The following is a 16238-nucleotide window of genomic DNA, read 5'->3' on the forward strand; positions in this document are numbered from 1 at the left end:
CCTGCCCTCCACCGGAAATCAGCGCCATCTTGTAATGGCGATTTCGGGCAGCTCCTCACATCTCCCCCTTTCTTATTATTTAAAGTGGCTGGTACAAGCTCAGCGGTCGCGGGTAGTTTAGCCAGCGTTCCTGTCTTGGGTCGTCCCTCTACAGACTTTGACCTTACCCGTCATAGGTTGACCCTATCGCCACCGGGCACCATGTCTTAGGTTGGCTCAAGTCTGGGGAAGTTGCCCGTCTCTGGACACACTGGAGCCTGTTGTTACACATAGACCTGTTTGAGCAAGGGCGAACTCCTCTGAACAAGCTTCAGGGAGGCCAGCCAACAGGAAGGGGGAAGGGGAGTCAGAGCAGGCTAATCTTTAAGCATGGACAGCCAAACTTTAGGATTGTCTCCTTGTTCCAGGGCTAGAAGTGCCTGAGCAATGACTGCTTTGTCTCTCTGGGTCTGGGCTCTTAGTCTACACACCAACCATAATAGGAGCACGGTTCCTCCACACAAGAACATGCCGACCCCAATAACTCCCGCCCACTCCTTGAAGTGGGACATGGCGGCCCCAATCCATGAAGACAGTCCGACTGCGAAGGAGACATCCACTCTTGTTGAATTCACGGTCACAATGGCCATGCGCAGCGAGATCATCAGTTCGTCAAATTGTCCTGTCCAATTTCCTACAAGATACTGAGATAATTCTTTAGACAAATTTGCAGCTCTGGTAAAATTCTCATATTGGATACTAGTGACACACAACCCTGGATATTTCCACTGACACCCCAACTGTGCTAGTTGCCACAAAACGTCTATTTGTTCCTGCACAAGATCCACCCGCTGGTTAACCACCATTAATCCTCCCTTCAGCTGAGCGTTTAGCGCAGTCTGTGTTTCTAGGGCCTGTGTTACCGCGGAGGACAAATTATTCAACGTGGTGGCAGTCTGTACCGTGGTAGTCAAGGAGACGGCAGCAGCTGTGGCTGCACCCGCCGCCAGGGATACGGCGGCGACTATTGCCGCAGTGAGACCAAAATCCCTCCTCTGCCTGAACAAGACCATAGTATTGGGAGCTTCTACTGGGACAGGAATCCATCTAGGCATTCGAGCAACTATGGCCAAATTGAACAGCGTAGCATTCCAGCACTGTGCATAAAAGCAAGTATAGTTATCACAAGCAATCTGACTCCTCTCATCACTAATATTAGTTAAAATAAACATGAAAGGAGGATAAAGGCAAACTGGTGTTGGCGGGACAGAGTAATTTGTTCCAAGCTGTTTTATGGACACAGTGGATTCAAAGGACTCAGTCACATTCCACTCAAAAGAGGCATTTCCCCAACCACCGCCTTTTGAAAAGGCAAACGGTGAAAGGTCCGTGCAGCTGCCATTTACCCCACACAACAGCCAAACATCAAATGGGTTGGAACGGATCGCCATCGTGGGGTTTTGATATGTCCAATTTAGGCCTGAAGAGGTAGCATTATACTGGGTACCCATATAAGGCGAAAAGGTAAAGTAATTTTTTAGTGCCCACCCCGCCTTTTTAGACTGGCAGCCCGTCCAGGGCAGGGTATCTCCCTCCCTTCTGGGGCTCAGGCAATACGAGGCCCATTTTGCCTGAGAGGGAATACTGGTGTTGTTCTTTGGATCAAAAGCAGGCCACACTCCAGACAGCCAAGAAGCATTGGCCGAACCTGGATGTTCTGGCCTATCAAACCACGCCGCGGTTTGATTATAAAGCTTTATGCATGGAATCTCAGACCAGGACCGATTAGAAACCATCCAAAAACATAGACTGCCTGTTAAAGAAAAATTTCGACTTTTTCCAATACCCGCTATCTCCGTGTCTTCAGGTAGATAAGGTAGATCCAAAGTCTTATTAGAACTGAAAAACCGAGGAAACAACCTAGTATCATGATGAACTGGCATCGGGAGGGGGAAGGTCGACAGTATCCCCCCAGCGCGGCTCGCCCAAGGCCGTTGGGGTCTTGATCATCACCATCAGAATAGGGAGGAACAGCCAGATCTTCCAGCTCAGATGGGGTCTTGGCGCCATCCTTCCGTTCTGGGACCGTCCTGGTAAGCCTCTCAGGGACCCAGAAAGGGTTATCTTCATTCTGTGGGAAAACACACACAGCTCCCCTGGATCTTATAAGAATAGGATCCGGTCCTTTCCATTCGTTAGACAACACATCTTTCCATTTTACCATTTCTTTTGGCCTGTCTGGCTCTGAGCAATGACGCTCGGCCGCTGTTTGTCCATGCTCATCTAAATTCAGGTAATTTAAAGTAAATAATGCCAGGGAAATCACTGTCCTTGGTACTGGAGGAAGTTCCTTCATAATTCCCCCTTTTTGTTTTTGTAAGTATGATTTTAATGTGCGATGGGCACGTTCTACGATACCTTGTCCTTGGGGGTTATAGGGTAGGCCAGTCAAATGGGTTACTTCCATATAATGGCAGAACTGTCTGAATTTTTGGGAAGTGTAGGCAGGTCCATTATCTGTTTTAAGGACCCTGGGCTTACCCCAGGCACTCCAGGCCTCGAGACAATGTTGGATTACATGGGAAGCCTTCTCTCCCGATAGGGGAGAAGCATGTAAAATACCAGAACAAGTGTCAATGGACACATGTAAATACTGGAGTTTTCCAAAAGAGGCAACATGGGTAACATCCATTTGCCAAACCTGCAGCGGTCTTATGCCTCTTGGGTTGACCCCCACATGAGATATAGGCAAAAATTGGCAACAGTTTTGACATTGGGTCACTATTTCTCTAGCTTCTTTTCTAGTTAAGGAAAACTGACGGCGCAAGGTTTCGGCCGTTACATGAAACCGTTCATGGAAGCTTTTAGCAGCTTCCAGATTGGAAGACATGGCAACAGCAATCAGCTTTGTAGCTTTGTCGGCCAGGTCATTTCCTAGTGCCATAGGGCCAGGGAGACCTGAATGTGCCCGTATATGAGTTATATAAAATGGGTGTCGCCGAGCTAACAAGCAATTTTGAATTTGTTGAAAGACGCAAGCCACCCTACTGGATGGCTTGATGATACCAGCAAGCTCAAGATGATTAACTGCATTTACTACATAATTAGAATCAGAGACAACATTTACAGGGCCAGAAAAGGTCTGTAAAACCTCTAGGACTACCAAACATTCAACAACCTGGGGGGAGGTTTCAATATACCTTTTGGAGACAACCTGACCGTCAATCACATAGGCTCCAATCCCCGTCTTGGAGCCATCAGTATAGACTACCAAGCCATTTATTAAGGGCACAGAGGATGTTACCCGGGGAAAAACCACCGCTTGGGACAAGGCAAAATGCAAAAGAGGGTGTTGGGGATAATGATTGTCTATCTGCCCTGGAAAAGAGGCGACCAATATGGCCCATTCATTGGAGGCAGCCGTCAGGGCTTGAACCTGAGGCAAAGTATAGGGAACTATCATCATTTCTGGATATTTGCCAAAGTGAGTGAGAGAGGCCTTAAGTCCACATAAGGCAAGCCGTGCCAGAGCATCGGGATACCAATCAATGATTTTTGCTGGTGAAGCATTGGGATGGATCCACAAAAGGGGGCCGTTTTGCCAAAGCACAGCAGTAGGCAGTCCCTTCGTTTTACAAAGGCACAAGGAAAAGGGCAATGTATTAACAAGACGTGTCAATTGAGCTCCCTGTATGGCCTGTTCTACCAACCGCAAGGCCTGTTCTGCTGGTGGAGTGAGGGACCTGGGAGAAGTCAGATGGCTATCACCCTCAAGAATGTCAAACAGCGGCTTCAGGGCTGCAGAGGGGATTTTTAGAAAGGGTCTGAGCCAGTTGATGTCTCCCAACAATTTTTGAAAATCATTTAGAGTTTGTAAGTGGTCCCTTCTTATCTCTACCTTTTGTGGGACAATCTTATCAGGGAAGATAATTGACCCCAAGAAATACCCAGTATCAGCAATCTGAACTTTATCAGCAGCAATTTGTAGACCCCAGTATGACAAGAGGGACTGTAATAAAGAATATGCCTTTTGTAAAATTGTCAAATCTTTGTGGCATAACAGAACATCATCCATATAATGAATCAGGATTAGGGAAGGAAACTGGCGCCTCAAAGGCCTGAAAGCTTCTTGAACATATAGTTGACACATGGTAGGGCTATTTGTCATGCCTTGAGGCAAAACCTTCCATTGGAACCTTTTATCAGGTTCCATATGATTAAGTGAAGGGAGAGTAAATGCAAAACGGGGCTTATCTAGGGGACATAAGGGGATGGAAAAAAAGCAATCCTTAATATCTATAATAACTAAAGGCCAACCTTTAGGTAAGGCGGAGAGAAGCGGAAGACCCCTTTGTACGGGGCCAAAAGAGTTCATCTGTTTATTAATGGCTCTCAGGTCGTGGAGCAATCTCCATTTTCCCGACCTTTTTTTGATTACAAATATCGGGGTATTCCAGGGAGAGGTGGACGGTTCAAGATGTCCAAGCCTTAGCTGCTCCTGTACTATCTGTGTTGCTGCCCTCAATTTCTCGGAGGACAATGGCCATTGAGGAACCCACACCGGATCCTCCGTTTTCCACGGAATGGGTCGTGCTGCCTCAATGGCGCCTAGGAAAAACCCAGACCCTGTCTACCTGGGTTGCCTTCAGGGAGAATGGGTTCAACCCGGCCCTGTTCCCTGGCTCCTAAACCCCTTCCCTGTTTATGACCCATCTTAGCCATTATCTCCTTAGCTTGAGAGGAGTATTCATTAGACAACTTAACTCCCATCTTTTGTAAAATATCACGCCCCCAGAGGTTAACGGGGAGCGGAAGCACGTAGGGAGTAAAATGTCCCTCTTGTCCCTCTGTCGTTTTCCAGGACAAGGTAGCGGAACTAATAGTAGGACTGGCCTGATAACCGAGGCCTTGTAGAGAATGTGAAGACTTAATGACAGGCCAAGACTTTGGCCACCAATGGGTGGAAATAATACTCTTATCTGCACCAGTATCCATAATGCCTTCAAACAATTTTCCCTCAACCCACAACTTTAGCTTAGGTCTCTCATTTAGGGAGACCATCAGGTAGGCGGAATCCATTCCCGAGGAGCCCATTTTTTCTCGTCCAGGCTCTGAAGGTTTGGCAACCTCTGGAAGGAGCAATAACCGAGCTATCCTGTCTCCTTTGGTGATAGAAAAGACTCCTCCTGGGCATGAGCACAGGACTTGGATCTCGGGGCTATGTTGACAGTCAACTACCCCAGGGTAGACAATAAGACCGTTTAAAGTTAACGATCCTCTGCCAATTATAAGGCCCACGGTTCCAGGCAGTAGGGGTCGAATAGGCTGCACAGGAACCGGCTGGACGCCCATTTGTGGCATTAATAAGAAGTCGGAGGAGGCGTGCAGGTCCAATCCTGTGTGTCTTCCGACAGGCTCTCCTCCCTTTCTCCTCGACTCTGGTTGGCCTTGTCCCCATACTTGTGGGGGCCCTGGGAACGGGGGCCCATCTTCACGTTTTTTTGAACCACTTGGTGTTGTTCTGTGAGCGGTGGAAGGAGTCGCCCTTTGATATCTCTAACGGAACGGCAGAGAGCAGCCTTATGATATCCCTTGGAACAGCGGGAACAGAGGGAGTCTGTACTCTGGGGGCCCTTATCCCTGTCCGGGGCTTGGCAGTCCTTTTTTAAATGTCCCGGTTGACCGCATTTAAAACAAACTCTCTGGTTCCGCCCCTGTCTTGGCTGTCCCTGTCTAGGCAGTCTCTGCGACTGGAGGATGGCAGCTGCCAGCCCTGCATTGGTCAGGGGTCCCCCGAGTTCTCGACAAACTCTGAGCCAATAGAATGGTTCCTGAGGTCCCTGAATGATCTTAGTAAGTTGCCCAGAAGCTTCCCCTTTTTTGGGGAGTGCCTTCCAAGCCTTAATGGCAGTGCTAGAAACTTGAACATAAGCACCCCATGGGAAAGCCGTCTGATCAGCGGCAAATGGGCCCTGGCCTGTTAACATATCAAAGGTCCAATCTCGCTGCTCGGGGGTCAGTGCAGCAGCGTTTGCCCTGGCTTGAGCTTGTGCAGCCTCATGCCATAGCGCCTTCCATTCCATGTATTGACCCATGGTAGGGAGCGCTGCCTTAGCCAACATTTGCCAGTCAGCGGGTGTCATAGCCACACCAGCAAACCTTTCTAGCATTACTAGAGTAAAATTGGCATTTACACCATATTTTCTAACCGCCTCTGCTAGATCCTTAATTTGGGTGTACTCGACCGGGGCATGAACTCTCCCTCCGCCCTCAACCTCAAAAACTGGGAAGGCAGCTTGAACCTTTTTCCTCACTTTATCAGAGAGGAATGAGAAGGGATTAGAAGACTGCACGTAAGGAGGAGGCGCCGAAGGCGCAGGCCGTGCGGGGGCCACTGGGGGCGGCCAGCATTTCCACTCCCCGAGTGGTCTCCGCCGCCTGTCGGGATGATATCTCTCCTCCTCGTACCTGGCTGCTTCTTCCTCTAAATCGGACTCCTCGCTAGGGCTGAGGGAGTCAGAGTCGGGTTCATCTAGATTTAAGTTCTCCAACTCTTGTTCTATGGCCCTCAACTCTCCCATAGGGTATAAGCCTCTTTTTTCTTTCTCTGCTTTTTGTCTGGGGTTTAAAACCCCTTCCTCCCCGGCGGATTTGCCGGGAGCGTCATTTTGATGTTTTAGAATCTCTCCCTCGTCTGTAGACTTACCGGGAGGGCACTTTCTTTTATAGGAGACGTCTCTCCTCTTGCGGGTACCCATCCTCTCACTCCGTTCAGTTTCTGACATGCTGTCTTGGACTTCCTCTAATGTATTTTGCCCTACTATCACTACCGGTTTACAGCCCTCATCTTCTAAGCAATTTTTAATAAACTTCCAAATGGTCTTGGTGCCCTGACGGAGGTCTCCCTCCGCGTACTTGCGGTCAAGGTCTCTGCCTAGTTTGTTCCAAGAGCTCAAAGTCAAGGAGCCGGAACAAGCAAACCACGGCGCTACACGATCTACCTCTTTTACAAAATTTTTGAGCACACGGCCCCCTACCTTTATATCACGTTGTCTCAGCACGGCCTCTAACGCGGTAACCACAGACTGTGTGGAACCCATAACGCCCCTGCTTTAGAAGGCGCTGTGAGACACGCCGCTCTCTTATGTATGAGAGGCTCACACGGGTCTCAGGTGCAGCTGCTTATCTACGTCAGTCTGACCACACCAACGGGCGATTTCAAAACCTTTTAAACCAACCGGATTAACCCCAGACCAAGAACAGGCATACCTCTCCGAACTTACCCTCCTGCAGTTCTGAATCCTCCCTGTCTCCAGGGGGTCTCCGAAGGTGCTGACGATGACACAAGTTCCCGGGTTTCGGCACCAAATGTCCCGCGCTACCGTCTCGCCAGCAAGAACGACGCGGCACACAAAGGATCCTTCTGCAGATCAGCTTTAATGCATCTTGAGAGGGAGAGCATAAGCTTGCCAAAAATGGAGACCCCGAGCGAGGGAACCCGCGCCCTTTATATAGAGACTGCTCCTCGCCTAGGACGTGCTCCTACCTTATTGGTGGCTGCCTAATCGGCCCAGGCGTGTTACCGAGCAGCCCTGCCCTCCACCGGAAATCAGCGCCATCTTGTAATGGCGATTTCGGGCAGCTCCTCACAAGTTCTGTTTTAAGCTACGCAGATTTTGGAGTTTCCACAACATAATCGAGTCTATCTTGATATAGATACTACTTTCACACATATCAAATTCTTAAAAATGAAATAATTAACATCCAATCCTAATGAGGGTGTGGAGAAAATTTCAGAGATTTGCTAGTAGGAGTAATAATTGTTACATCATTTAGGAAAAGTAATTTGACAGCAGATTCTATTTAAATGAAAAAAAAAAGTGCGTTTCTTTTTACTCAGATTCCACTTGGAGAATCTGTTTTACAGAAACAAAGCAGTACTTCAAAAGGATGTTAATTTTTATTGTTGCATTATTTTTAGTGGCTAAAAACTAAGAACAATCAATTTCTAAATATGGTTTAGCCATACTCTGAAGTATTGTGCAGCTGTCAAAAAGACAAGTTTTGTCTTTTTTGACTTCAGGGGATGTCCACATGTTAAAACAAAACAAAAAATCTATATACATAACATAAACTTGTAGGTACAAGCCTAGAAAGCTAAACTGTTTTACCTCAAAGGAGTGGGGTGGTAAGTGATGGGGAAGAAGAGGATATTGTCACGTTTTTCTTATTACATCTTAATAGCCTTCGTCTTGTTATCCTTTGATATCCTTTACAATTTTTACATAAAAACAAAATCAAGTAAAATCTAAACCTAAGAGTGTTTGCCGACTAAGTCTTCACACAATAAACGTAGCATTGCGGCGATAGCGGGGGACGGTGGGAAAGGCGGAGCTTCTGTGATATACTCCTGACCACGCCTACTTTGCCTCGTCAGTCGCTTTTCATGTGTGCCCTGGAAGGCCCTGCCTTAACGCATGCGTAGTAACCTTAGTTTTGGTCGCCTCTGAGAGGCGTCAAGCAACTGGATTTGACCCCATCAGGCTACCGTCGCGGTGACCGGAACGACACTAGAGGTTTGCTTCCGGGTGTCTCGTTTGCTTTCTCTCCCCTTCCTCCCTTTTCCCTTCGGTTTCGCTCTTTCCAATCGAGGCCGACCCTTGAGTTGTGAGTCTGGGGTCTGGTTGATGAAACAGAGCCGTTGTAGCTGGAAGCAGGGAGGTGTGGGGAGTACTATCAGTTAAGGTATTGGAGACCAAGGGCTTATCTGGGATGTTTTGCTTGTGGGATGAGGTCGGACGAGGGTGGGAAGGAAGTCTTACCTGAGAGAGGAGCGTGGGCGGGGCTGAGCTGGGTTTGCGTATGAGTTGGACGCACCCTTATAATGGGTAGCACGGGAGTGGGCCGGTGTCTGGCAAAGAAAAATGGAGGCGCTGAGAACTGGCGTCGGGTCGCACGGCATTCTGGCATCAGCTTCTCTTTAACCGTTTAATCAAAAAAGCATTTAACATGAATGTGTGGGTTATTTGGATTGTGGATGTTAGGTGGCCACTTTTTATTCCCAGATTGCTTTACTTCCCTTTACTTTGGGGAAACTTTTTGCTACAGTTTTTGTGTGTTTAAATATTGTAAACGTTTTAAAAATAAATTTCCACATGGAATAAAGGATTGTAAGGGGAACAAACAATGAAAGAAAAAACACCGAATTATTGAATATAGGTCAACTCCCTCCCCAGGTGTGGTTGCGGGGGGGGGGGGGGGCGGGGGGTATTCAAATTAGGCATAACATAGGCAGAGTTTTATCTCTTTAGTCAAATAAGGAATTCATTAGGTTACAGAAATTTCTTTGTCTCTTAGAAAAAGATTGTAGATTTTTTTCTCTTCAGTTTCCTAAAACATTATTTTCAGTAGCTTTCTATTGCATAATGAATGTTCTCCATGCCTTCTTAAACTTTTAAATCCTATTCAGGCCTGTTAGTCTACAGCAGAAGATGAGAACTCTACAAAATCTCAGCATCAGATTCTGGGGAATGAGGAGAGAGAACACAGTCTATTTGACTAAGGGAGCAGAGTAGGAATTAATTTTTATTAGGGGACTTAAATTCTTTGTCAATTATGGTTATAATAACTCTAAAGTAATTTTAGTTTTCTGTTCCACACAGAGAACAAAAGCATGTCCTCCCTCCCTGGGTGCATTGGTTTGGATGCAGCAACAGCTACAGTGGAGTCTGAAGATATAGCAGAGCTGCAACAGACTGTGTTTGAGGAGCTGGGTATCTCTATGGAGGAACTTCGGCAGTACATCGATGAAGAACTGGAAAAGATGGAATGTGTACAGCAACGCAAGAAGCAGCTAGCAGAGTTGGAGACATGGGTAATACAGAAAGAGTCTGAGGTGGCTCATGTTGACCAGCTCTTTGATGATGCATCCAGGTGAGGACTGCATGGGAAATAGAAGGAAATCTCTTCACTGGCAGACATTTTTAGAATATAATTGTTCTTGGGCTGGGCCCATGGCTCACTTGGGATAGTGTGGTGCTGATAACACCAATGCCACGGGTTCGCATCCCTATATAGGGATGGCCGGTTAGCTCACTTGGGAGAGCGTAGTGCTAACAACACCAAGTCAGTGGTTAAGATCCCCTAACCAGTCATCTTTAAAAAAAAAAGAAAGAAAGAAAGAAAAAGAATGTAATTGTTATTGACATTGTACCAAGTGCTTTATACTGTACAAAGTACAGATGTGCAGAACCTTCCTCTTCAAAGTTTATGGTCCAAAATATGACCTCACAATCACCCATATGGAGAATTTTCATCTATCAGAGGCTAATATATGATCAGCAGTAGGGGAGTCTAAGTCCTGTACTCTAGTAGTTTAGAACAATTGCTTTATTTCCCTACTAAGATCATCCAGAGAGTGAGGATTGTAGAGTTGCTGTCTTATGTAACAATGGAGCATTAATAAGTTTCTAAACTGTCAGATTTGTTTCTGGTGCCATAGTTGTCACTTAGAATACATTTTCAAGTAACAAGGTAAATAATGAGGTAAGGTTGAAAGTGCTGTACTTTGGGCTTATTTTGGATTTTTGAAGAAATAGCCTTGAAATCAACCCACTATTTAAAACATTTTTCTGTAGGAAAAGCATTCTAACTTCTAAACAGAGACACTTTGGAATATGGCCCATGTAAGTTAAGTACAGTCTATACTTAAATATATATAAATGTTGGGGCCAGCCCATGGCTCACTTGGGAGAGTGTGGTGCTGATAACACCAAGGCCATGGGTTCGGATTCCTATATAGGGATGGCCAGTTAGCTCACTTGGGAGAGCATGGTGCTGACAACACCAAATCAAGGGTTAAGATCCCCTTACCAGTCATCTTAAAAAAAAAAAAAATATATATATATATATATATAAATGCTAATGGTTCCTACATCTCTACCTCTGCTGGCTTTGACCTTTTCTACATGTGTTCCAATGTTAGGGCAGTGACTAATTGTGAGTCTTTGGTGAAGGACTTCTATTCCAAGCTGGGACTACAATACCGGGACAGTAGCTCTGAGGATGAAGCATCCCAGCCTACAGAAATAATTGAGATTCCTGATGAAGATGATGATGTCCTCAGTATTGATTCAGGTAAGGGATGAGGCTTTGGATAGGAAAGTCTCAGGATTGAAGTTGAAACACTGGAAGATGAACAGATAGAAGATTATAGAAAAGAGGAAAAATTGTCACCAACTCTATATTCCAAACTGCCTGACTTTGCTATTACAGAAAAAAATGCAGCATTGTTAGTATCATAGATGCCCCTTATATGCTACACCTTAATTGCTTTACCCTCCTTTCACCATTCTGTGTAACCTCTATTCTGAATTCCCTTGCTTTCCTTTATAGGTATCATTAGCACCAGTGTATGTATACCAAAACAGTAGTTTGGGCTTTTGTTTTTTTTCTAATTGTTTAATAGTTTTACTAAGGTATTATTTACATAACATACATGTATCCATTGTAAGTGTGTGATTTGAGTAATCCAACTTTAGAACACTTTGCATCACCCCAAAAAGTTATCTCATGCCTATTTGCCATCCATCTCCATTTTCACCCCCAACAACTGCTGATCTGCTTTCTTTCTCTATAGTTTTGCTTTTTCTAGAAATTTCATATAAATAGAGTCATACAATATGTAATCTTTTGTGTCTGGCTTCTGTCAATATTTTTGAAGCTCATCCATGTGTTACATGTATCTGTAGTTAGTTTGGTCCTTTTTTTGGAGAATAATATTCAATTATATGGCTATACTATGTGTTTTGATCTACTCCCAAATTGATAAACATTTGGATTATTTCTAGTTTTGCCTATTACGAGTAATGCTGCTGTGAACATTTATATATAAGTCTTTGTATGGGCATTATGTTTCATTTTTCTTGGGTATTTCACCAAGGAGTGGAATTGCTAGGTCTTATGGTAAGTATATGTTTGACTTTTTGAGAGACTGCCAGACTGTTTTGCAAAGTGGTTATACCGTTTTACATTCTCACTAGAAAATTAAGCGTTCCAATTTCTCTGCATCTTTGTCAGTAGTTGGTATTGTTAGTTTTTTATATTTACGGTTATAGTTGGTGTGTGGTGGTATTATTTTGTTGTTGTAGTTTGCATTTCCCTAATGACTAATGACATTGAGCATCTTTTCATGTACTTATTTGCTGTTTATGCATGTTCTTTGGGGAAATACCTATTCAAGTCATTTGCCTTTCTAAAAAATTTGGTTTTTTTTTTTTTTTTTTTTTTTAAAAGATTACCGGTAAGGGGATCTTAACCCTTGACTTGGTGTTGTCAGCAACACGCTCACCCCGTGAGCTAACCGGCCATCCCTATATGGGATCCGAACCTGTGGCCTTGGCATTATCAGAACCACACTCACCCGAGTGAGCCACGGGCCGGCCCATTTCTAAAAAATTTGAATTGTCTTTTTCATACTGACTTAGATGACATATACTATTGGTGCAATTCATTTATCATATTTATTGTATAAATATTTTCTCTCAGATGTGGCTGGTCTTTTCATTTCCTTAATGGTTTCTTTTGAAGAGTAAAAGTTCTTAAGGTAAGAGTTGAGGGTTGTCTTGCTATGGCTATCCAGTTGTTCCACCACCATCTGTTGAAAAGACTATCCTTTTGGTCTTTTCATCAAAAATCAACCAACCAGTCAGTAAGAGAGTCTATTTCTGTGTTCTGTTCTGTCACATTGATCTAAATATCTGTCTTTATACCAGCACCATACTGTTGTAATTACTGTAGCTTTATGATAAGTATTGAAATCAGTTAGTGCAATAAATTTGGAGAAATCTATTTGTATTACATATTCCATATAAATTTTAGGATCAGCTTGTCAGTTTCTACCAAAAAATAAATTGCTAGGATTTTTAATAGGGACTGTTGAATCTAGAGATCAATCTGGGGAGTATGGCCTTTTTAACAACATTGGTTCTTCTAATCCATGAACATGGTATATCTCTCCATTAATTTAGGTCTTTAATTTCTCTCAGCAATATTTTCTAGTCTTGCACTTTATTATTAAATTTATTCCTTAGTATTTTTAGTGCTAATGTGAGTGGGATTATTTGGGGATTATTTTCTTAATTTCGTTTTAGCATTGTTTGTTGCTAGTATATAAAAATACAGTTCATTTTTATGTATTAGTCTTGTAGCCTGTGACCTTATTAAGTTCACTTATTAGTTCTAGAAACTTTTAGTTGATTCCTTAGAATTTTCTAAAACTAAATTATACAAATAAGGTCAATTTTATTTCTTTCTTTCTAATCTGGATATCTTTTCTTTTTCTTGTCTTGTACTCACTAGAACCTCCAGTATAACGTTCAATAAAATTTTGAGAACAGATATGCTTTCTTTGGTCTTTAACGATTAATTATGATGTTAGCTGCAGGTTTTTATGGATGCACATTATCAGGTTGAGGGAAGTCCCTTCTATTTCTGGTTTACTAAGAGTTCTTATCATAGCTGAATTTGATTTTGGATTTTGTCAGCTGCTTTTTCTGTATCCTCATATGATTATATGGCTTTTGTCCTTTATTCTGTTAATAGGGTGTATTAGTCCATTTCTGTTGCTTATAACAAAATACTTGGAACTGGGTGATTTATAAAGAAAATTAAATTTATTGCTTGTGGTTTCTGAGGCTGGGGAATCCACAGTTCAGGGAACACATCTGTTGAGGGTCTTAGTAGTGATGACAGTGACATGGCAAAAAATGGCAGAGCAGACAGAGACTAACCTTATATGCTCTTCTTTTAAAGCCCTCAGAACCACACCCCTGACCACTGTTTTTAATCCATTCACTATGGCATGATCCTGTAATCTGATCACCTCTTCAACACCCCACCTTTCAATTACCATAGTAGGATTTCCCACCCTCAACAGTTCAGTGGGAATCAAGTATAGGGTTATCACAATAATTGTTTTTTGGATTTAAACCGTTATATTCCTGGAATAAACCACCCTTGGTCTTGATATATAATTATTTTCATATGTTGCTCAATTGGATTTGGAATATTTTGTTAAGAATATTTGCATCTGGGCCAAGCCCGTGGCGCACTCGGGAGAGTGCGGCGCTGGGAGCTCGGGACGCTCCCGCCGCGGGTTCGGATCCTATATAGGACCGGCCTGGCTGAGTGCCGGTCACGAAAAAGGCAAAAAAATAAATAAATAAATAAAAAAAAATAAAATAAAAAATGAAAAAAAATAAAAAATAAAAATAAAAATAAATTAAAAAAAAAATATTTGCATCTGTGTTCATGAAGGGCTATTGTGATGTCTTTTTTTGTTTTGTATCAGGGCAATATGGGCATTATAAGATGAATTGGGAAGTGTTCCCTCCTCTGAGTTTGTGTGAAATGATATTATTTCTTCCTTAAATGTTTGATGAATTCAGCAGTGAGGCTATTATGGCCTGGACTTTTCTTTGTGGAAAGATTTTTTTTTCTTTATTTTTTCTTCATAAGTGAATAGATTTCTTTAAGTAAACTTTTTATTTTGGAATAATTTTAGATTTACAGAAAAACTGAAAAGCTAATACAGAGGGTTCCTGCATACCTTTCATTCAGTTTCTCCTCATGTTAATATGTCATATTATCATGGTACGTTTGTCAAAACCAAGAAGCAAACATTGGTACGTTACTCTTCTTTTTTTGGCAGCTGGCCAGTGTGGGGAATACATTACTTTTATCTAAACTCCAGACTTATTCAGTCTTTGAACTTTTACTATTCTACTTTTACTATTCTTACTAATCCAGGATACCACATTGGATTTATTGTGGGAAAGTTTTTAATCACTAATTAATTTTCTTTACCTGATATATATCTATTAGATTTTCTGTTTCCTCTCCAGTTAGTTTTGGTAATTTGTGTCTTTCTAGGAACTTGTCCATTTCATCTAAGTTGTCTAATTTATTGGCATAAAGTTGTTCATAGTATTCCCCGTTGCACGTTTCTCCTGGCCCTGGGTGTCTCAAGAGGCAGGACTACACGTAGCCTCTGCCAGGAGTCCCTCAGGAAGCAGGGCTACACGTAGCCCTGCCAAGAGAGTGCAGCAAGTTGAGTTGCTCAGGACGCACCTGAGATTGGGACTGCCACCTAGAGAGGTGGGCAACCAGAAACCGGACACAAAGATCTGGGACTTAGCACATGCACTAAGCAACTTTATTCTCTGCAAGCATGCATTATATATGTTTTAGCCAGCTGTAAACCCTTCCCATCCCTCCCCGTCTCCTAAGCAACCCCGTAGGGAGTCTGTGGTTTGTGGTAAAGCCTTGCAAATTCTTGCTGACACAGTTTTTTGCATTCTTACTGACACCATCTCAATCCTGTATAACAGCAGTGACTCCATCTTTAATATGTGTTCTCCTTCATTTTCCTCCACCCCGTGATCCTTTTAATTTTTCTAGGTTCTGTAGTGATGTTCCTTCTTTCATTCATAATATTGGTTATTTGGATCTTTGTTTTTTGGGGTTTTTTTCCCCATTGGTTAGACTAGCTGAGGTTTATCAGTTTTGTTGATGTTTTTCAAAGAACTAGTTTTTTGATTCATTGATTTATTTTCTCTACTGTTTTGTGGATTTATTTTCTCTACTAGTTTTTGGATTCATTGATTTATTTTCTCTACTGTTTTTTCATTGATTTCTAATCTCATCTTTATTATTTTTTTCCTTCTGATTACATGGGTTTGATTTGTTCTTTTTCTGGCTTCTTAAAGCAGAAGCTTACCTTGCTGATTTTAGACCTTTTGTCCTTTCTAATATAAGCATTTAAAGCTATAAATTTCCTTTAAGCATCATTTTGCTGTATCTCTTAAATATTTATATGTTGTCTTTTCATTTTCATTCAACTTGGCATCATTTTGAATTTCCCTTGTTATTTTTCTTTGACCAATGGATTATTTAGAAATATGTTGTTCTATTTCTAAATATTTGGGGATTTCCCAGATTTCTTTCTGTTGTTAATTTTTAATTTAATTTCATTGTGGTCAGAGAGCATTCTTTGTATGATTTCAGTCCTTTCAAATTTATTTAAATTTTTATTATGGCCATTAGGCCGTATATTTCCTCAATATTTTCTATACTTGAGAATGTTCCATGTGTGCTTGAAAAGAATTTCTATTCTGCTGCTGTTGGATTTAGTATTCTATAAATGTTGATTAGGTTAAGTTGGCTGATAATGTTCAAGTCTTCTATGTCCTCATTGATTT

At 42.7% G+C, this 16238-nt stretch overlaps 1 protein-coding gene across 7 annotated transcripts in view; it reads left to right on the forward strand.

The window, feature by feature from the left end:
- Positions 1-8602: 8602 nt before the first annotated feature.
- The window catches only part of SETDB1 (SET domain bifurcated histone lysine methyltransferase 1), a 31496-nt gene continuing 23860 nt past the window's right edge, over positions 8603-16238 (forward strand). For 5 of the 7 annotated variants that reach the window (XM_063104245.1, XM_063104240.1, XM_063104244.1 and 2 more), the window contains exons 1-3: positions 8603-8724; positions 9642-9912; positions 10964-11115. In XM_063104245.1, coding sequence (XP_062960315.1) covers positions 9653-9912; positions 10964-11115 — 412 coding nt within the window. In that variant the 5' untranslated portion in view covers positions 8603-8724; positions 9642-9652. Of the gene's footprint in view, positions 8725-9624; positions 9913-10963; positions 11116-16238 lie in introns of all 7 variants that reach the window. The other 2 variants (XM_063104241.1, XM_063104243.1) reach the window with 2 other exon arrangements.

The sequence above is a fragment of the Cynocephalus volans genome, chromosome 8, assembly GCF_027409185.1.
Source record: "Cynocephalus volans isolate mCynVol1 chromosome 8, mCynVol1.pri, whole genome shotgun sequence".
Classification (NCBI taxonomy): Eukaryota; Metazoa; Chordata; class Mammalia; order Dermoptera; family Cynocephalidae; genus Cynocephalus; species Cynocephalus volans.